Here is a 19,597-nt window from a genome sequence, read left to right on the forward strand (position 1 = left end):
AAACGTGTTGATCCAGTCTCCACACGCATCATGGAGGATTCCGGATTGACAGACAAACTTGCTGGCTTGAGGCGTCTACCGAGCATCGCTTATATCGCCGCGCGCTTCTCCAACAAATGAGCTGTGTTGCTGCCTCTTTCTCATCGTCATTGTTCCGCGGCCTTGGTCCATTGCGCCGGCGACACACAATGCCCAAGGGCGTTTTCCGGTCCGTCTTTCGATCATTCTGCCCTTGGAACTTGACCGCTGCACTCCCTCACCGCTGCGCGGCAACCAGGCAGGCTGTGTCCTGTTGTGTCGCTTGTCCGTTACCCTTGCTACCGCAAGACAAGATTTTTTTTTTTCTCTCCCGGGTGCACGCAGCAGATTGAGGCTGAATCGGACTGGCAGGACGCCTGATGCAAAGGACGTCGGGCAAGCAAAGCCTCATCATTTGACGACACCACCCAACAAGGCACAGACAGACGACACACCTGGACAAGAGCAGATGCACAGCACACGCACGGGGTTTTGCTTTTTCTGCTCATCAAACTCCCGCGTAGAACAATGGGTTGACTCGTCCCTGGCCAACCGCTTTTCCTGTTTTTCCTTTTTCTCAGGAAGATCAAACACGTCTTTGCGGCGCCGCAAGAGCCCTTCAATCCCAACTACCCGGTTCACACCGCCCTGGGTTGTCGATCGATTGACGGCGCATTGCATGCTGTCGTCACACTGTGGCGTCTTGATGGTCGTAGTGGCGGTGGTTGCTCAGCCGCATGTTTGGCACCACCACGGTCCGCATGCATCCAGTATCCAGCAAGCGAGTAGAAAAACGAAAAAACCAACTTTAAACAACCCTCCCTCCTTGCTTTTGGAACTCACCGGTCGTCCCGAGCGAAGAGAAACTCACCGCGCCATGACCATTCTATTCTTTCGTTCCATTCCACGACAGCCCGCTAGGGCTGCACCTCGATAACCTGGCTGTCGGTGTCCGCCTCGCTTGCCAGTCCGCCGGTGAGGTAGAGGAATCAAGAGATGCGGGCTTGGGACAAGACGACCGTTCTGGCGCCGGACTGTAGGTGCGACTTGCGATCGCGATCGCGATCCGCTGTCGACAGACAGCCATGTAGGCGTCCGCCGCGTCGTGGGTGCGGCCTCGACGCCGCTGTCAGCAGCCATCCTGTATCCGGCGTCTGTCCGCAGCGCGTCCGTACATACCCGCCCGTCAGTCGCGGAATGCAATCGCAGTCTCCAGATGGCATCGCCTGTCCGCCTCTTCGTTCCCCGCAGTCGTCGTGCACCACCAAACCCGGTTTGGAAGCATGCTGTGCGCCGCCGCCGCCGCCTTCACCCAGCGAGGGAAAAAACTTGGTGCCGCTGCAACGGCATCGTATCCTACTCTGGCTTTTGCGGCTTGTCGAGCGCACCCGGGTGCGCGGTGGGCGGAGTATTTTTGTACAAGGAGTACGGGGGGCGTCTGTCGATGGCGGGCGCTGGCGCTGCCGGCTGTGGCGTCTGTCCGTAGCATGCCTTCTTCTTTTTTTGGAGGCAGAGGCGGAAGAGCGAGAGGGAGGCAGCACAATACTCGGCAATTGGCGTATGTGCGTGCCACGGCGGACTGGTTGGCATTGACAAGCCCTCCATCACGAGTTGACAGCCTCCGGCATTCGCCTTGGATATCGCCTTGGGCCTTGGTTCTAGTCTGGCTGGCTGGCTGGCTGGTTACGTGGCCACTGGCACGCCTGTCCGCCTTGACTGCCCTGCCCTGCCCTGCCCTGCCCTGGCCTCTCTCTTTCTGGTACCGTTTGCGGACGGATAAGCTCAACGCCACGTCCACTCTACCTCACGCTCTTTCCTGTTCCTTGGTCTCTCCAATACACACTTGCTGCCCGTCAGTCAGCCAACGCAGCAAACTGCCGCTGCTGCACCGCCACCACCACCACGACACCGGACGTCTTCATCAGCTTGTCCATCTTCTCTGCCCGGCGCCGTCAAGGGCGTCCGTCGTTTGCTACCGTCCTTGTGTCTTCGAACGCCGCGCAGGAGAATGCGCGGCACTCATACATACGCACTCTCGCCATGGACAGGAGTACCAAGCGCCAGAAGGCAAATCAATGCCTTTGGTCTTGCAATGCGTGCGTTGTTCTGCTCTGCTCCTTCCTTCACTGCCCTGCATCAGGCATGCGCACATGCATGCGCGCGTCCGCTCCCTCCCATTCTCCCACCCTCCTTGGACATTCTAACAACGCGATTGATGTCATGCAATGCAATGCAATGCAAGAAATGTCCAAGGCGCGCTGCAGCGGGTTTTTGGACCAGTCAATGGGGCGCGAACAATCAAGCAGCAGACAACGACATGACAGGCCTCCCGCCACTTTTTCCCCAACGTCCATGCCCTCCTTGTCTTGTCTTGGATCATCTCTCACCTGTCCTTTCCCCCCCCTCTAACTTGCATTCTTTTCTATTTTTGACTCCGCTTGGTGCGTGGGTAGGTAGATCGAGAAGGTCAGTCAGGTTAGTGCGTCGCCCGCCCTCCCGCCCGTATCTTCCACACTTGCATGTGCGATGCGTGCGTGCGTGAGTGCGTCGCATCGTCTCTTCGGTAAGTTGGCAGCCCGCCGCCCCATGGTGCTTCTTCGTTGTCGTCGTCGTCGGCGGCGGCAGTGGGGCAGCGAAACAGGGACGCCGTCGCCGTGGCACTAAAGAATACTTCGCTGCCCGCAATGGAATGCGGTGCCGTTGATGTCATGGCAGTGCGATCGTCAAGTGGTGGCGTTGGCTGGCGGGCAGCGGAGCTTCAGACCTCTAACGGCGGCTGTTTTCCTGGCCATGCGGTGCTATTTTGACTGTGGTGGACGGCATACTGATGGCTATCGTGAGGCTCGGGTTTGGTAGGTTGTCTGTATCGTGGTTTGTCGAGCCGTCGTCCGTCCGTCGAACGGCCGTGTCTGATTACCAGCTGACCAGCATACCTACAACCTATTGGTAACAGGAAATAGGATAGGTAACCAGGGAAGGAAAACTTGACCTGATCGACCAAAGAAACGTTGGTCCAAAACCACCATGCTCCACCTTAATCGCTTTTCCATTGCCGCTGATCATGTTCCTGAAGAGGAAATCTAGACCTTCACTCCAAAATGAGCAACGATATCGCCTGCAAAGCTTGTTTGATATATGCTTTGCTTCTAGCAACGAATTACTTTCCCATTTCTCTTAAACCTTAGCAGCTCGGACATTTTTGTATTTGCCGACTCGCCGAGATCCGTTTCTCATCTCTCTCTCTCTCTCTCTCTCGCCCTCGTAGTCACCCCGGCTGAAGCAAACATGCTTAGAAAGCAGACGCCACACCGTCTGTTTGCAGTCCGTTTGATGGATTGAATTTGGGCTAGGCCGAGGGTTGCTGCACATGTGGCGTGTCTTCCCTTTCTCAAGCTTTTTCCTTTTTCGTCGTCGATAGATAGGCTTCGACGCAACCCCAACAACAACGACGACCAAGTCCAAAGTACAAGCGCTCACACACCCACAATCAGCATTAAGACCCAAAGAAAAAGGAGGAGCATCAAAGACCCAACACATCATTCGGCATCTGTCTCCTCTACTGCCCACGTTTCCAATCCGCTTCTCTTGCCCCATTTGGCGCACAACGATAAGCTTTACCCTTGATCCAAACCTTAAACTCGTTTCTGTTGCGTTTGGCGACGCCCAGCCTATCCACGCCAAACAGCCATACGCACGGCGGTGCTTTCCTAAAATCGACTTACCTCCGCTGCGGTGTGGCGGCTTCAGCTTGTCGCTTGCTTTCGTCTTGATCTGGAATTGCATGCTGCCGGCCGGCCAGTCAGAAAGGCAGTCTACCTATTTCGGACACGTCCATTGGCCGGAGATGGTCTGGGTAGACAGGATATTATTGCGCGGTTTGGGTGGATGGTCCGAGGTAGACGGAGAGACGGATGGAGCTCACGGGGCTAGCGGACCGGTGTTTCCGTGCCGTCTACGTGCTATAGTCCGTCCGTCAATGTATCGCCTTGTCGCCTGTCATCCGCTGCCTCCTATCCGTTGCCGACGGACGAATACTGTACCGGCAGACACGAGCCAGCAAGGGTATGGAGAATCCGTTAAGCGATTGTCAAAGACGGCGGCCAATCAATTCGGGAGAACAAGGAAGAAACCGCTCCCTTCTGAACCTAGGTGCCGCAGTATGCAAAGCATATGCTTTGCAGACTGACGCCGATTTCTTATTCGGGATTTGGCATGATGCAACTGAGCATTGTCTGGATCTCTACTGTACCAAGGTATTCGTATACAGCTACTTACCTAGGTCGTCTGCGCGGCTGCGGAGCCAACCCTGTTCGACCTCGTTTTCGTCCTTTGGCGTGGGGAGATTGTTGTCAAAATACGAACACGCCATTCCCTGTACTTTACTGGCATACATGCCAAGAGCAACAGCAGCAACAGCAGCAACAGCAGCAACAACCCAAGTTTACTACCAGGATACTTTGTTTGTTTGGTGGATTGTCGCCTTTGCTGATTGTCAGTCTGTCCTCCTGTCAAAGACACCGTCCAAAATCGTGACGTGTTCGAATCTTCCTCTCTCTAATCAGAGTCAGTCTCGGTCTCTCTGAGAACATCGCATCTTACGCGTACGACGAGCATATCGCAATAATGTGGCCAGCTACCACAACCTTCCATCCGACTTTGGTCCTGCTTGTCTTTTTTCAGCTGCTCCGCCTCGCAGCAACAGTGAGTAAAATGGACTTTAACAACACAAACCTCCCGTGTATGCGCGCGCCGGCCTCCTCAAGCGAGTTCTAACGTCCCACGTCTGGCGCGTGGTGCCATGTAGGCGAAAATAGGGCCCTTATACTTTCCAGCCGAGCAGCCAGATCCGCCGCAAGACCCTTACTTGTTACCGTGCTGCGGCGAAATCCAAGGCGGGGACCTGTGCGCCGTGGTCGATATTGTGCGGTATGGCAAGATCACGTACGTGTCTCTTTTTTCTTGTACTCCATCATCTGTCCCTGTCCGCAGTCTCTGGGTAGATATTGGTCTCTTGACGCAGACAAGGAAAGATGCTGACTGGCTGACCTTGTACTTGCAGTGAACGTCCAGACCTCTGCCTCCAGCGCACCGACGGGAAGAGGAATCACAACAGGTGCCCGGATCAGAACTGCAGGGCACTGCTGAAAAAATACGAGGGTTTCAAGATTTTGGGACCGGGCAAATGGTGAGTTACACGTATGAAATTGGGACGATGGATGTTATCCTGGTGCTCTGTCACTTTTCCACGCAACCTACTCAACCCACAGAGAGTGAACAGATTGACTGACGTCAAGATTGTCATTTGCCAGGACGGGAAACTGTGCCTGCTTTTAGCTTAGCTTCGTGGAAATGGGTCAGATCAAATTGGACGACAGAAGAACGACTCCATTATGTCCCTCAGCTACAAAGATGTCGTCTTCGCGCCGTACCCCACGTGCTGCTGTTTTGTTCTTGGACTGATACACCGGAAGGCCACCAAGCTAGGGTTTCTTACCTCGCTCCGCTCTGACGTGGTGTTCTCAACGCCAACTCCCCATGTCGTCAAGATCAAGCGACCATGGCGTCACGAAGCGACTTGGCCGAACTTACACAAGGTATCTCTTAGTTAGTCGCGAGCTCCACTTGTTGGTTGACCATCTCCCGCCTGCCTCTTCCCTACCTGCCTGGTACCTTTCTCCATCCCCGCTTCCTCGGTCTCTCCCCTCGTCGTCGTTCGGGTTGTCCGTCGTAAGGTACCAGGTAGCAATACACGGCCACCAGCCACCCAGCGAGCAGGGCATGCCACAATGCCCGCGCCCCGCTCCGCCCGCCAGCGGCGGCCCGCTCAGGCGATTGCTCGCGTCGTGAGCGAGTGACGTATGCGTCAAGGACGACACCACATGCATGCAGGCTTGCTTGCGGCCACCCACCCAACCCAACTCAACACACCACCATTAGCGAACATGCAAACTCACCGTCAATTTGGCACATAACCCTTGCTCTTCTTCGTTTTCCCCACGTTTCTCGCCACCAGGTCTCCCGTCTGCACAGCCAGGCAGCGAACCAGCTGCTGGACACGCACCCTGCACCAACCAGACAGACAGACAGACGGACAGACCGACGGGCCCATCGTAATCAACAACAGGGTGTTTGATCGCAACTCCACCACCCAGCTCCTCCCCTTCCCAGCTCGCTAGCTACATATTTAGCCGAGACAGGCACGCCCTGTCGGATCGACGAATGACGACAGCGACAGCGACAACGACAACAAGGTAGGGCACGGCACAAGATGCCGAACGAACGGACGCACATGGCTCAGGCTAAACCCCCCAATCAATCGACCCAACGACGACGACGACGACGACGACGACGACGACGACGACGACGACCGGTGTGGATCAGCAGCAGCAGCAGCAGCAGCAGCACAGCTTGCTCACCGTCTCGGTTCGCTCCCTGCAATCATCTGGCCATTGTTTGACGAAACTCTCCATCTCCATCCACCACCACCACCACCAAAAGATAAGGCTGCGCGATCAGGATGGTGGTGGCGGTGGTACAGGTGGAGTGAGGTGGGGTTGCTTGATTGCTTGACTGCTTGATTGATTGCCCTCAAAGGACGTGCGGCATTCCTGCATCCGTGAGACTAGTGGTTGATTGATGGGGTAGTTGAGCCAGCCAGCCAACGCGTTTTCGCGTGCGGCGGCGGCGGCGGCGTGGCTGGCAGAGGCACATGGTGGTTGCACAGTGGGACCGTACCGTACGCATGCGAGCGAGCAAGCAGCGTGAGTGAGCGAGTGGGTGGGCGGACGGTGTATCAGTCGTGTCGATCGTCGGCATGGTTGGATGGATGATCGTCATCATGTATGTGTGTGTGTGTGTGGTGCGGCGGGCAACCATATGACGCAAAGGTGCAATTTACAAGCTTTTTTTTTTTTTTTTTTTTTTGCAGGCAGGCAGGCAGGCAGTCAGGCAGTTAGGTAGGGCATCCAGTTTCGAACAGAGACGGGATGGTGCCGTCCGTGGACGAAGAAGGGCAGCAAAGGTCAATGAATGAATGAATGAATGAATGAGAGGGATGCTGTGATCTTCAGGGACCCGAACGAGCGAAGGGCCGCTGACGTTGATGATGCCGGTTGACTTTGGTTGGTGACGATGATGATGTGGCGGCTGTAGCTGTGGCGTCGCTTGCAAGTGGCGGGCCGCGGCGTACGTCCAAGGTCCAAGGTCCAAGCGGAGCAGAGAACAGAACGACCGGGAGGAACTGAAGGGGACCTAGCGCTAGCATTGAAGCAAGCAACGAACGGAAGCCACCACCACCACCACCACCACCACGACTGGTCATCATGACGTGACGAGTCGCGACGCTGAAACACCGTCTCATGGCGATCAGCAGTGCATGCGCAAAGTTTCAACAGGAGGACAACAGACAGGGAGGGAGGGAGCGAGGGAGCGAGGACGAGCCATGTTTCATGTTCTAGCTTGTGATGATGAGCAGCGTCTTGATATCTGCAGATGACTTCTCTTTTGGGACGGTCATGGCCGACGGCGTCCATGATTCTCTCTCTTGGGCTTTGGACTGCGGAGAGGGCGGGCGTGCGGGGGCAGCGGACATCATCTGGATAGGTGGAGCTGGCTGACCATCGTGATTTGAAAAAAATTTGTGATCCCCTCGGTCGGTATTCGACGGACGGACGGACGGACGGACGGACGGACGGACGGATGGATGGATGGATGATGGAACATGGATGCAGATACCGTTCGTTTTCTCATGCTTGGATTTGTCGTCGTCGTGACACTGTTGACGACAGGACGCTTTTTTGCATGCGGCAACAAGTGAGGGATGGTGGTGCTGATTGGAGACGATGTCTTGGAATTACAACAGCCAACTCAATCCAACAATTCGAATCAAAACATTTGACAAAATTAAGAAACACCTCATCAAAACCGCGACCTTGAACGAAGAGACCTTGATCCAAAATCCCCCAAAAATCAAGCACGCAGTAACCCCAGCCGCGAGCGCCGTTTGTTCTTTACCGTTTCCTTCTCTTTCTCTTTCTAGAATGTTGAATTGCATTAGTTTTCTTGATGACAGGCGAGAAAGGTACGTCGATGGGTGGATGCTGAGTGCCGAGTCAAGTAGGTCGGTAGGTAGGTAGCTAGGGTTTGATCTGGGGTTGGATATATGAACGAACTTGGCGTGCAATAGGTCGCGAGCGAGCAGGCAGTGAGTTGAGGCACTGCCCTTCTATCCGCCTGTCTGTCTCATCTACCTCATCTACCTCCGGCGCTCTACTCTTTCTTTCCTTGCCTTCTGTATTCCTTGCCGGTGCTGCTGCTGCTGGTGCTGCTGGTGCGCAACGCCGATGCCTTCGTGCAAATCAGTAATTTTTTGACAAGAGCTTTTTTTCCTTCTGTGTCTTGCTTATTCCTCTTCCACTTTCGATGCTGAAAAGCGACCCGTGGTTGAATCACGGATCATCGGGGTATGATTAAGTTGTCGTTGTTGAAGTCCAAACATTTACTCATCCAAGAGCAATTTTTCTGCTTTCCTCTCCTTCTACGTCGGCTGCGGTGCCGCAACGCCCGTGACGTCGTCGTTGATGGGCTCGACGGGGGCACACGTGCAGAAGAGGTTGACATCGCCGTAGGCTGTGCAAGTGGGCGTCAGCATCTTGTCAAAGAGAAGGAGGAAAGGAAGGGGAAAAGACTTACCATCATCCAACCTCGCCACGCTCGGCCAAAACTTCTTCTCCTTAAGGTAGGGCAGCGGGAAAGCAGCCGTCTCGCGCTCGTAGTCGCGCTCCCACTTGGACGCCAGCAAGTCGCGCACAGTATGCGGCGCCATCTTGAGCACATTACCATCACGGGCCCATTCACCATTCTCGACCTTGGCAATCTCGGCGCGGATGCTGATGAGGGCGTCACAGAAGCGGTCAAGCTCCTCCTTGCTCTCGCTCTCGGTCGGCTCGATCATGAGCGTGTTGGCAACGGGCCAGCTCATTGTCGGCGCGTGGAATCCGTAGTCCTGCAGGCGCTTGGCAATGTCGATGGCCTCGACACCCGCGCTCTCCTTGAAGCCCCGCACGTCGAGGATGAACTCGTGCGCGCACCGTCCCGCCTCATTGGTGTACAGGATCGGGTAGTGCGGCCGCAGCCGCGACAGGATGTAATTGGCGTTGAGAAGCGTCATCTTGGTCGCGTGCGTCAGACCCCTGGCTCCCATCATCTTGATGTATGACCAGGAGATGGGCAGGATTGATGCGGAGCCCCAAGGAGCTCCCGAGACTGGGTGTGTTGCTTGTTCGCCGCCAGTGGGAACGAGCGGGTGGCCGGGCAGGAAGGGCGCGAGGTGTTTGGCAACGCCAATGGGTCCAACACCTGGTCCGCCACCGCCATGAGGGATACAGAAAGTCTTGTGCAGGTTGAGATGGCAGACGTCGGCGCCGATTTCACCTGGCGAGCAGAGACCGATCTGAGCGTTCATGTTGGCGCCGTCCATGTAGACTTGGCCGCCGTGCTGGTGGACCAGAGAACACACTTCCTTGATCTTGGGCTCAAAGACACCAAATGTGCTGGGGTAGGTGACCATGATGGCGCCAAGTTCGTCACTGTGTTTTTCGCACTTGGATTTGAGGTCTTCCATGTCAAGGTTGCCCGTGCTTGTGTCGCACTTGATAGTGACGACACGCATGCCCGCCATGGCAGCACTGGCAGGGTTGGTGCCGTGCGCGGAGACGGGAATCAGGCAAATGTCGCGCTTCTTTCCCGGCTGCTGCTCGTGGAACTTGCGAATGACGCGAAGGCCGGTAAACTCGCCCTGAGCGCCAGAGTTTGGCTGTAGAGAAACTGCGGAGAAGCCGGTGATTTCCGCCAGGTCCTTTTCCAATTCCGTAATCAAAGTCTCGTAGCCCTTGGCTTGGTCCTTGGGCACAAAGGGGTGCAAAGAAGCAAATTCGGGCCACGAAATAGGAGTCATCTCCGTCGTAGCATTCAGCTTCATGGTGCAAGAGCCGAGGGGTATCATGGAATGAACAAGAGAAAGGTCCTTGGACTGAAGGTGGTGCATGTAGCGAAGGAGCTCCGTCTCGGAGTGGTGCGTGTTGAAGACGGGGTGGGTGAGGTAGGATGACGACCTCTTGAAGCCTTCAGGAATCGACCGTTTTGTCACCTTTTCGGCGAGCGCTTCGACGTTGGGGATATCGTTGATGCCAGCAAAAGACCGGAAGACGTCCAGAATGTCTTCCACATCCTCTTTCGAAACGGTCTCGTCAACGCTGATGCCGACGAAACTGTCATCAATCTTTCTCAAGTTCATCTGTTTCGTTTCGAGCGCTTGAGCGAGGATGTTGTCCGAGTTGGCTTCCGTGTCGACGACGACAGTGTCAAACAAGACATCCCCCCTTTTCTGCCGAGTTTCGAAACCAAGCTGCGCCAGGCCCTCACGAACGACGCCCGCCGTTACCATGACCTTGTTCGCAATGGCCTTCAAGCCTTCGGGACCGTGGTATACGGCAAACATGGCGCTCATGTTGGCAAGCAGGGCCTGCGCCGTGCAAATGTTGCTGGTTGCCTTTTCTCTCCGAATATGCTGCTCTCTGGTTTGGAGCGCCAACCGCACCGCCGGATTTCCCAGCCTGTCCTTGGACAAACCGACAAGACGACCCGGAATCTTGCGCTTGTGCTTGTCACTGCACGCGAAAAAGGCAGCGTGAGGACCACCATAGCCAAACGGCACACCAAAACGCTGCGCATTTCCAAACGCAACATCGGCTCCAAACTCTCCAGGGGGCTTGAGCACTGTCAGAGCAAGCAAGTCCGTCGCGACGCTGACAGTGCCGCCGAGCTTGTGGACCGTGTCGGAAAGGCCCTGGTAGTCCTCGATGACGCCCTCGGTGGTCGGGTATTGAACCAACACGCCAATGAGATCCTGTCCAATCTCTTGCACGCGCTTGCTGCCGTCTTTGAGCACATCGCCAACCTCAATTGTGATGCCGAATCCTTCGGCGCGGGAGCGCAAGACTGCGAGGGTCTGCGGGTGGCAGTGCTCGTCGACAAAATATACCTTGTTTGGTCTCTTTTGGCGGCTGATTGGGAGTGCATTTACGCTCAGGGTCATAGCTTCAGCAGCAGCCGTAGGCTCGTCCAGCAAAGACGCGTTCGACACGGGCAGCGCCGTGAGGTCGGAGACCATGGTCTGATAGTTCAAGAGCGACTCGAGCCTGCCTTGGCTGATCTCCGGTTGGTAGGGCGTGTAGCTCGTGTACCAGGCCGGGTTCTCGAGAATGTTTCTCTTAATGACCTCGGGTACTCGCGTGCCCGCATACCCACAACCAATGTAGCTTCTGTGGACGCTGTTTTGGCTCGCAATCTCCCTCAAGCGCGCGAGCAGCTCGCTTTCAGTGTATCCCTCGTCGCTGGACGTCGTCTTGTCCCCATCCTTGACGGCCGGTCCTGCAATGGACAGGTTTCGGTCGGAAAGAACGTCCGCAGGCACAACCTGCTTCACAAAGTCGTCGAGCGTGTTTGCCGGCGGGTCGAGGGCCTTGAGCATCTGCTCCGTCTCGCTGCTCGAAGGTCCAATGTGGCGGCGCGCAAAGGTGTCTAGCGGCGCAAAGGCAGAGGCGCGCTTAACATTGCTGCCGTTCGAGTCGGCCACGGTGCTCGAGTGATATGTTCGATTGGAGTAGGCCCTTGCTCCCTGGAGCGACGCCAGAGACTGTCCGCCTCGAGAGCTCCAGACACGCGTGCTGCGCGGCCCTCGGACAGCTGCATCTTGCACTAGCTTAAGCCGAGATGCTCGGAAACCTATTTTGGCGCATTGAGACTGCATTTTGGCAAATGTCGCACCGAGGACAGACTTGAAGCCCTATCGGGCAATCAACAACAGCGGATAGGTTCGAAAGCGCAGACGAAGAGACGTGTTGGAGTCGTGTTTGGAATGTGTGTTCCGGGAGGTTGGTCGTGACGTAGACGCGCGCCTAGGTCTTACAGCACGATCCTGGGAGGAGGGAGAAGGTTGAGAGGGGGGCGAGAAGCGTTGTGGGAAGGTCGACGACGATGTCGTGACAGGACAAGACCAGAGTTGGCCTTGTTCTTTTCTTGCGGCGACAAGGGCGTCAAGCCAGCACTGGTCATGAGCAGGCAAGGCGCGATGCCATGGTTATAAACGGCTCTTGGACCCCAGGCCGACTGATGGGCGAAGTCGGCTGCGCGCAGCCCCAAGACCCTCACACATGCAAATGGAATAATACTAGCAAGGGTTTATCGCCATCCGGCCGTCGGCCTGCCTTGGCTCGTCATTGGCGCGTCGTCAGTACTTTCTCTCTGACAGTCATTGCTTTTGGGGAATGCTATCACGGTCGGCTATATAAACGGTCCGTGTGCTCGTTTGGTGACGGGGTGCCTCGCCGGGGAGATACGAACATGTTGCCATGTACGCATACAAAACCCGCCGACGACGCCGAGTACCATGATCACCGCCTCCTCTTATTCGATGTCTTCGCGTTGGACTTTCACTCCCTGGCCGCGCAAACAAACCACTATTTGTCCACTATTCTTTGTTCAAGCCCTTGATCATTTACAAGTCTATGTGATCTCGTAACCCGTTGAAACTGTCTCCGTGTTCTGTACGCCTCGATTCAAAATCCAAAAAACAATCAGTCCTCCCCGCATTGCGCCATGCCGTATTATGCTCTACCATACAAACTCGAAAACTCCTCCTGTGCAGCTTGAACGCTTTCGCTGTGCTCAACTCCTCAAACTTGCTCGCTGCAACCACATGCATTCAAACTTTTAGTCAATGCCGAGCTTTTTGAAAGCATGGCTTCAGTGCCATGCGTACCCCCAGAACATAACCGCTCCGTTGCGTCAAAGGCACCCAAAACAGTACCGAGAAATCTGTGACTGTCGCTTTCACAATCTGTATTGGATCATGAACAATACCACCGCTGTGCAAGGCCGAAAAATGGAATGCCAAAGTTCGCGCGGAGCGTGTTCGTGTCGCTCAACGCCATGCATAACGGGAGCTTACGAGAAGCTTGTTGACGTGATGCCGTTCGCTTACTCGGCCGGAGCAGTCAGAATGCCGTACTGGCCACCAGCGCCGGCCCAGTTGAGCTTCTTTTCGCGGACCGCGGTGTTGTCGATCATGGTGGCAACCTCGACGTCGTCATCTGTTCCAAGGCCAGTCTGATAGTTGGCCGAGAAGCCCCAGGCGTAGGCCTTGCCCTCCTTGGTGATGGCAATGTTGTGGTCGGCACCACAGCTGATGTGGGATGCCGGCTTGACGTTGGAGAGGGCGGTAGGAACCTTCAGGATACGGGGACGGCCGTGTTCGTCCTTGACAACTTGATCCTCAGGCAAAGCCTTCAGAGTGTCTATCGCAATGCCCATTTGGTTACCGTCCAGGCGACCCCAGACCAGACAGTCGCCATCCTCAGTTACAGCAGCCGAGTGGTGGCCACCGCCATCAATCATTGAGATATTCCTGCCGGACAAGCTGTCGACCTTGGTCGGCTTGAGAATCACGGCGTCGTCCTCTCCGGCGTTGTCGGGGATGCCGGTCTCGCCAAAGTTGTTCAGACCCCAAGCCCAGACATTGCCGCTCTTGTCCAGGGCGAAGGAGTGGTAGCTGCCGCATGCCACCTGGGTAATCCTCTTGCGTGGAAGACCAAACTCGCGTGGGACGAGGCCTTCGTGCTTGGTGCGCTCAACAACGCGGCGTCCCAGCTGGTTTTGCTGGCCGCTGCCCCAAGCAAACACGTTTCCGCTCGAATCAAGGGCAAGGACGTGGTTTGCGCCGCAGGAAATGGACCTGATCTTCTTCAGGCCGTCGATGAGCATGGGCGTCCGTTGGACAAATACGGTCTTCGTGAATCCAAAGATGCCTTCGTTGCTTCTGAATGTGCCCCAGCCGTACACGAGCCCATCGTCAGTGAGCGCAAAAGAGGCGCTGTCGGCGGCGGCGACTTGGACGAACTTGGTGCCTGAGGGGAATGCGTCGTCGGGGATGGCGGTAGGAGTGGCCTCGCGGGGGTTCATTCCGCTGTCTGAGCCGGAGTCTGAGCTGTCGTCGCTCTTGTTGTCGTCAATGTCGACGAGACCACCCTCCCAGGCGGTGTCGCGACCGAGCGAGCCTTGGTCATTCACACCCCATGTCAAAATCTTGTTGTCGTGGGTGAGGGCGACAACGTGCATGCCTCCAGTGGCAAGCTGAACGACGCCAACGCTGTCTGCTTGGAGGTGGGGGTTGAGTCGCGGCCGCTTTACGTCGACGGCGTTCTTCGCAGTGCCCAAGCCAAGTTCACCGGAGCTGCCCTCGCCAAACACAAAGACATGCAGCTTCTGGGTGGGCGCGATGTTCTTTTCCTGCTCCTTGAGACGCGCGACCTTGATCTTCTTCGCGACGGGAACCTCAGGCACGGTCTCAATGGCCTTGCGCTTCCTGGATGTGTTGGCCGGCGCGGGCTCTGGCTCGGGCGTGGTCATGTTCGTCTGCTGAGACTCAGCGTTCTGAGAGCTGGCGTCTGTTGCCGGATTCGTATTTACAGTCGAAAATGATTCCTTTGCATTTTCGGCTTCATTCTCAACGACGGGTTCTGTTGCTAAGTCAGCAAAAGCTTTCAGGTGGCGTGACAGGAGAGCGAATGTCACTTACCTTCAGCCTTAGGCGCAGGCTTTGCCTTGGGCTCGGCCTTCTTCGTGGCGCGTCTGCCCTTGGCTGGGGCCTTTGCGGCAGGCTTCGCGACCTTGTTGGCGGTCGCCTTGGTGGTCGACTTGGTGGTCTTGGTGGTGGCGGATTTCTTAGTGGTGGGAGCCTTCGCCTTGGTGGTCGACCTGTTGGCCGTAGCCTTGGGGGCAGCCTTCTTGGCGGTCGATGCCGACGCCGTAGCCGCAGTCCTCTTGGGAGGCATGTTGGATCTGAGGAAAGAGTTGAGATTTGGTGTGGAGAGGGTGTGTGGTGGAGGCGAGCTCGCTGAAGCGCGTCGCTGGGATGGACTGAGGTGGAGTAGCCGCTAGCGCGAACGCGAGCGCGGAAAGCTGCCGTTAGACGGTAGCAAGGTCGTTCCCTCGAGCTGTGAGGCGCTTTCCAACGCGATGTCGCGAAACCGGAACGGAAAGCTGAGCTTCGACGGTGATTATGAGTTGAGAGGAAGGTGGATGTGATGGGAGTCGAGTCGCTGATGAAGTCGGCGATGGGAGTTGGATGATGGGGGGTGTAGATGCAGCGAGTGAGCAGAGGAGCGGCTTTGTTGATTTCGCAAGGGTGGTGAGATGTGCTGACGCGCTAGCTTCGCTTGCAGCCTAGCGCCCTCCCCCCAGCAGGCCCGCCAGGTGAACCGCCAGCGAGTGAAAGTAAATAATAATTCGGCAGCATTTCAACCATATATAATTTCATTGCCGTCAAGGGCTTCATGTTGAAATATGAACGACAAAAGTGCTGACTGTTTCCACAGTGGTAGAGACTGATCCCTGCCCTTCTACACAAGTCTAATGTCTCCTATCGTGCGCTCCTGAGGAATCCAACAACACCAACACAGTACCCACCGAGCCGACCGAGCCTCTGTCTCTCCTTTCCTGCCTCTTCTCTCCATTCCTTGAGCGCCTCAACCACCTCCTCATTGGCCGTTGCCGACTCTCCGTGTAGCTTCAAAAAGACCGCCATCCATGCTTGCACAAGCTCATAATCACGCTTCTGTCTCAACCGCGCTGTGAGAGCCTGGATGAACGTTGTGAACTCGTGCGATGGCGGTGCTTCCAGCGATCGAATCGCCAAGTCCGCCGCGCTAGGTGGCAGCGAGGACAAGTACGACAGAAGCTCATCGTGTTTGCCCGTCTCTTCCGTCTCAGCCAGGTGCTTGCTGAATTCGGATTGATATGCGCCAGACCTAGATATTCTAGAAAGTGGCCCTGCCTTCTCCGTCGTCTCCTTCTGATATGCCCCTGCTATGGCGTCCGCCGCCACCGAGCTGTTGGCTCCGGTTTGAAGACTTGGCAGGAAGAAGGGCGCCTTCTCTGGAGCTTTAGGAGCTTCTTTGGGCTTGTTGCGCTCACGAATGAGATCTAGGTGCAGCAGGTTTTGCCAGCGAGACTTCGGCACCAGACTCAGCGTTGTGATGGACTCGCTGAGCTGGTCGACCGATGGAATGCCGACATCCCCGGCCTCTTGCTCATTTTCTTGGGCGCCCTCGTCGTACGCGGCGGACACGAGGTTTTCTCCGCCCTCTCCAGACGCCGTCGGAGCATCCACCTCGGCAATGTCCTTGTCAGATATGTGGCGGGTCGGGACATGGGTGAACAGTGTCTTGTTCGTCCAAATGTGCACTCCGACAGTGTCGTCTTGTGCAACAGCCAGATACTCGCCCGTGTAAGACATGGCCAGCGAGTGACACGGGCTGCGAAGCTTCATCGCATCAATCATGTGTCCGGTAGGAATGTCCCAGACACGGATGACAGAGTCGGCAGACGCAGCAATGATCCAACGGCCATCGTTGGAGAAGGTAAAATCTGTGATCTGGCCCTGGCAGCCAAATAGCTCTCTGACAAGCTTCTTGGTCTGAATGTCGATGATGCGGATGGAGGAATCCGAGCAGCTCAAGGCGACAAGATCGCTGGGTCGATGGAAACGCAGATTATTGATTGAAACCATTGGATACCAATCGATCTCATGCAAAAGGAGCCCGCTGGAGAAGTCCCAGAACTGTACAAAAGGTCAGTTGATAATTCACTCTGATATCGATTCAAGACTTGCCTTGACTTTGCCGTCGTCGCCGCAACTGATCAGAGTGCGGTTCAAGTTGTCGACAACCAGGCCGGTGACTGCTTTTGTATGCTTGCCCTGGCCCCTTGCAAACTTTTTGGGTTTACTCTCTGTTTCCTGACCTTCTTGCTCAAGCTGCTGGAGCCTGAGTCGTGCCGCTTGCTCCTTGGTCAGGCGCGCAGGGAACCTTTGCCGATGGATACCAGACTGGAGGTTGAAGGTGTCAATACCACCACCCTCGGATCCGACGACGGCAAAGGTTCCGCATGGCGAGACGGCCACGCTTCGAACTGTGGTAGAGTCTCCGGTGGCAAAAGCCCAGCGTCCAGCCTTTTTCCTCCCCCAGAACCATGTCCTCGCCGTGTTGCTGCCTTCATGGGCCGTGACAACACTCTCCCATCCGGTGAGAGAAGTCGAATCGGTACCAGAACCTTTACCCTTACCAGGATTGGTCCAGACAGTATTCACACCAGGCGCAGCACCCATACCTCCATCTCTGTTGAGAGAACACGCCATGTGCGTGATTTTGGGTGCCCTCAAATCTTCAATCGACAAGCTGCTGTCAATGGAGGCAAGGCCTTCGCTGAGGATGCCCATTTTCTTAGCCTTTTTGCGAATGTTTCCTTGACTGAGCTCAGAGCTCTGCCCATCACGGCGCAAACTCCAACCCCAGAGTGTCCGATCTCTGCTTGCACTTAACAACCATTTGCCGCCAGCATCAGCTCCATCTGCGTCCGAAGGAAGAAATTCCAGCGAAGAAACCGGCGCGGCATGACCGCTACGAGAATGCAAGATGCGGGGCACCGGAGAAAAGGGCGTTTGATCGAATATCCACGTTCTCAGGGAGTTGTCAAGCCCGCTAGTGACAATCACCGCTTGTCCGGCAAGGAATTCAACCTTGCTAATGCCGCCAGCGACACCCTCAGCCTCAGCAGAGGGCGGAGCGTGAGCGCCTCGCAGCACACCCATCTTCCTACCGCCACCGTTGAGGTCCCAAAAGGTAACGTCACCCGTATCCTTGGAAGCTGTCGCCATGACGCCGTCCGCGCGCCCGTCATCTCCAGCGCCGAGTCCGTCGGTCCGGAACGAAATGGAATTTACAGGGAACTTTTTGGAGGCTCCAGTGTTGACGCTCAAGATCTTCTTATCGGCTCGAATGTCATGAATGACGACGGGACCGTTGCGGTATGCAATGGCAATCATCGATAGAGCAGGTGTCGGTTCGAGTGCCGTGACTGCGCCGTACTCTGCAGCAGCGGGCAGAAGGGTGTACAACAGCTTGCCGGTATTGATGTTCCAAATCTCGACACTCCCGTCTTCTCTGCCAGCCAAAATCTTGTTCAGATAGGTCGGCATGGTGCAAATGCCGCCTGTGAGTCTGCTTCCGACGCCGCCAACGCGGGGAGCAGTAAGGGTCGTGTAGTGCTCCAGCGTCTCCGACTTCCAGACCTCGATCCTTGTGGTACCACAGCCTACTATCCACGTACCAAAGACAAGAATCTGTTTGATGTTCTGCTCGCAGCCCTTGGGCATCTCCAGCTCGCCTACTTTTTTGCCGCGCTTGAAGATCCAGACGCCTCTTGGTGCTTGCTTGCCCGTGCCTCCCCAGGCAGCAAGTATGCGGTCCTTCCATGCTGTGGTGGCAGTGATGTTCTCTGGCGTCTGTGGGCGGGTGATGAAGACGAGGTTCAGGCCACGGCGCAAATCGAAGGTTTGCAGGCTGCGTCCGACGGAGGTGGTGATTTGAAAGGTCGTCTTTCCCAGCGGAACGGATGTGAATGGGACGTCGGTTGGTGAAATCAACCCCACAGTCTTTCAGAATCAGTAGCTGGTCAGGTAAGCTTGGATTTGATGTTGGACATACTCTATAAGGTGCAAAGAGCCTCGACTTGCGGCTGCGCGCCTCGCCGTCTGGACGCGCGAGGGTGGCATTGAGCCTTTGACGCTTGACGACCGGTCCCTCGGCGACTTGGGTTGCTGCGGTTGTGGCAGACATGGCATATGTTGGGGTGCTCGGCGCGGACAAGGACTGAGATGAGAGGAGCTGGACGCGCCGGTGGAAAAAATCCAGATCTTATCTTATCTGAGCAGCCCCAGGATCTACAGCAGGGGCGGAGACGGATGGAGATGATTCAACATCACGCGGCGGAACGGCACTCCCGACGACGTGAGTGAGACAAGGAGGGATGAATACATAGGATGCTGACAGGCTGAGGTGGCACAGGGGGTCATTGACGGTAGTCGTCTGGATAGGGATGGCCCAGGGCGGCGGGCTCCAGGGCGAGAGGCGCATGGGTCGGGAGAGTCATGAGGTTGTTCGCCGCGCCGCGCGCGCATAAATGGATTCTGGACACAGACGGATGGATATAAAGAATGCGGTCCGCACACCAGGATTGACCCCGCGAACGTCGAACGGCACCAGACACCACAGCACCAGGCCAACATAGATACCTACCTACCTACCTACCTACCTACCTACCTACCTACCTACCTACCTACCCACCTACATGTACCAGGTACCTACCCAGCGAGACCCGACGTCATGCGCGCCAAGGCCAAGGTACCATTCATTCCTCGGTCCCGTCCGTGCTGCGGGCGCCGCATGTGCAGCAGCCATTGCACCCTTCCGCTTGGAAAAAAAAGCAACCCTCACACCCCCGCGACAGCCACTCCCATCTCATTACTGCCGCCTTCGTTGGCTTGCCTCTGATGAATCCCCTGGCCCGCTCCTCTAGTGCTGAGAGCACCAGACCCCGAAATGCATCACATTCGCTGCCCGCCCAATCATCCCGCTCACCAGACGACCTAGACTCTATGCCTCCGCCTACGTCAAAGCCAATC

The 19,597-nt window shown here is 56.1% G+C and overlaps 6 protein-coding genes across 6 annotated transcripts; 2 read left to right on the top strand and 4 right to left on the bottom strand.

The window, feature by feature from the left end:
• IWZ02DRAFT_296911 (uncharacterized protein) lies at positions 1-1,128 on the top strand. The gene is made up of 2 exons (XM_066763871.1): positions 1-208; positions 391-1,128. The coding sequence occupies exons 1-2, from the start codon at positions 117-119 to the stop codon at positions 953-955; spliced, it is 657 nt and encodes a 218-aa protein (XP_066621772.1). The 5' UTR covers positions 1-116; the 3' UTR covers positions 956-1,128.
• Positions 1,129-2,942: 1,814 nt separating this feature from the next.
• IWZ02DRAFT_296895 (uncharacterized protein) lies at positions 2,943-3,930 on the bottom strand. The gene has a single exon (XM_066763870.1). The coding sequence runs from the start codon at positions 3,799-3,801 to the stop codon at positions 3,193-3,195; it is 609 nt and encodes a 202-aa protein (XP_066621773.1). The 5' UTR covers positions 3,802-3,930; the 3' UTR covers positions 2,943-3,192.
• A 3-nt stretch (positions 3,931-3,933) lies between these two features.
• IWZ02DRAFT_296976 (uncharacterized protein) lies at positions 3,934-5,453 on the top strand. The gene is made up of 5 exons (XM_066763873.1): positions 3,934-4,513; positions 4,587-4,719; positions 4,823-4,959; positions 5,078-5,203; positions 5,328-5,453. Exons 1-5 carry the CDS (start codon positions 4,083-4,085, stop codon positions 5,350-5,352), a joined length of 852 nt encoding a protein of 283 aa, XP_066621774.1. The 5' UTR covers positions 3,934-4,082; the 3' UTR covers positions 5,353-5,453.
• Positions 5,454-8,554: 3,101 nt separating this feature from the next.
• IWZ02DRAFT_380143 (glycine dehydrogenase-like protein) lies at positions 8,555-11,827 on the bottom strand (the record flags this gene model as incomplete). Its single annotated transcript, XM_066765089.1, has 2 exons — positions 8,555-8,646; positions 8,710-11,827. The coding sequence occupies 2 exons, from the start codon at positions 11,825-11,827 to the stop codon at positions 8,555-8,557; spliced, it is 3,210 nt and encodes a 1,069-aa protein (XP_066621775.1).
• A 986-nt stretch (positions 11,828-12,813) lies between these two features.
• On the bottom strand, positions 12,814-15,345 carry IWZ02DRAFT_296925 (regulator of chromosome condensation 1/beta-lactamase-inhibitor protein II). Its single transcript, XM_066763872.1, has 2 exons — positions 14,654-15,345; positions 12,814-14,594 (listed from the first exon to the last, which is right to left on the bottom strand). The coding sequence occupies exons 1-2, from the start codon at positions 14,907-14,909 to the stop codon at positions 13,057-13,059; spliced, it is 1,794 nt and encodes a 597-aa protein (XP_066621776.1). The 5' UTR covers positions 14,910-15,345; the 3' UTR covers positions 12,814-13,056.
• A 22-nt stretch (positions 15,346-15,367) lies between these two features.
• IWZ02DRAFT_475861 (WD-repeat protein-like protein) lies at positions 15,368-19,168 on the bottom strand. The gene is made up of 3 exons (XM_066769020.1): positions 18,621-19,168; positions 16,748-18,568; positions 15,368-16,696 (listed from the first exon to the last, which is right to left on the bottom strand). The coding sequence occupies exons 1-3, from the start codon at positions 18,750-18,752 to the stop codon at positions 15,497-15,499; spliced, it is 3,153 nt and encodes a 1,050-aa protein (XP_066621777.1). The 5' UTR covers positions 18,753-19,168; the 3' UTR covers positions 15,368-15,496.
• Positions 19,169-19,597: the final 429 nt, after the last annotated feature.

This window comes from Phyllosticta citriasiana (genome assembly GCF_038021145.1).
Source record: "Phyllosticta citriasiana strain CBS 120426 chromosome Unknown IWZ02scaffold_8, whole genome shotgun sequence".
Taxonomy (NCBI): domain Eukaryota; kingdom Fungi; phylum Ascomycota; class Dothideomycetes; order Botryosphaeriales; family Phyllostictaceae; genus Phyllosticta; species Phyllosticta citriasiana.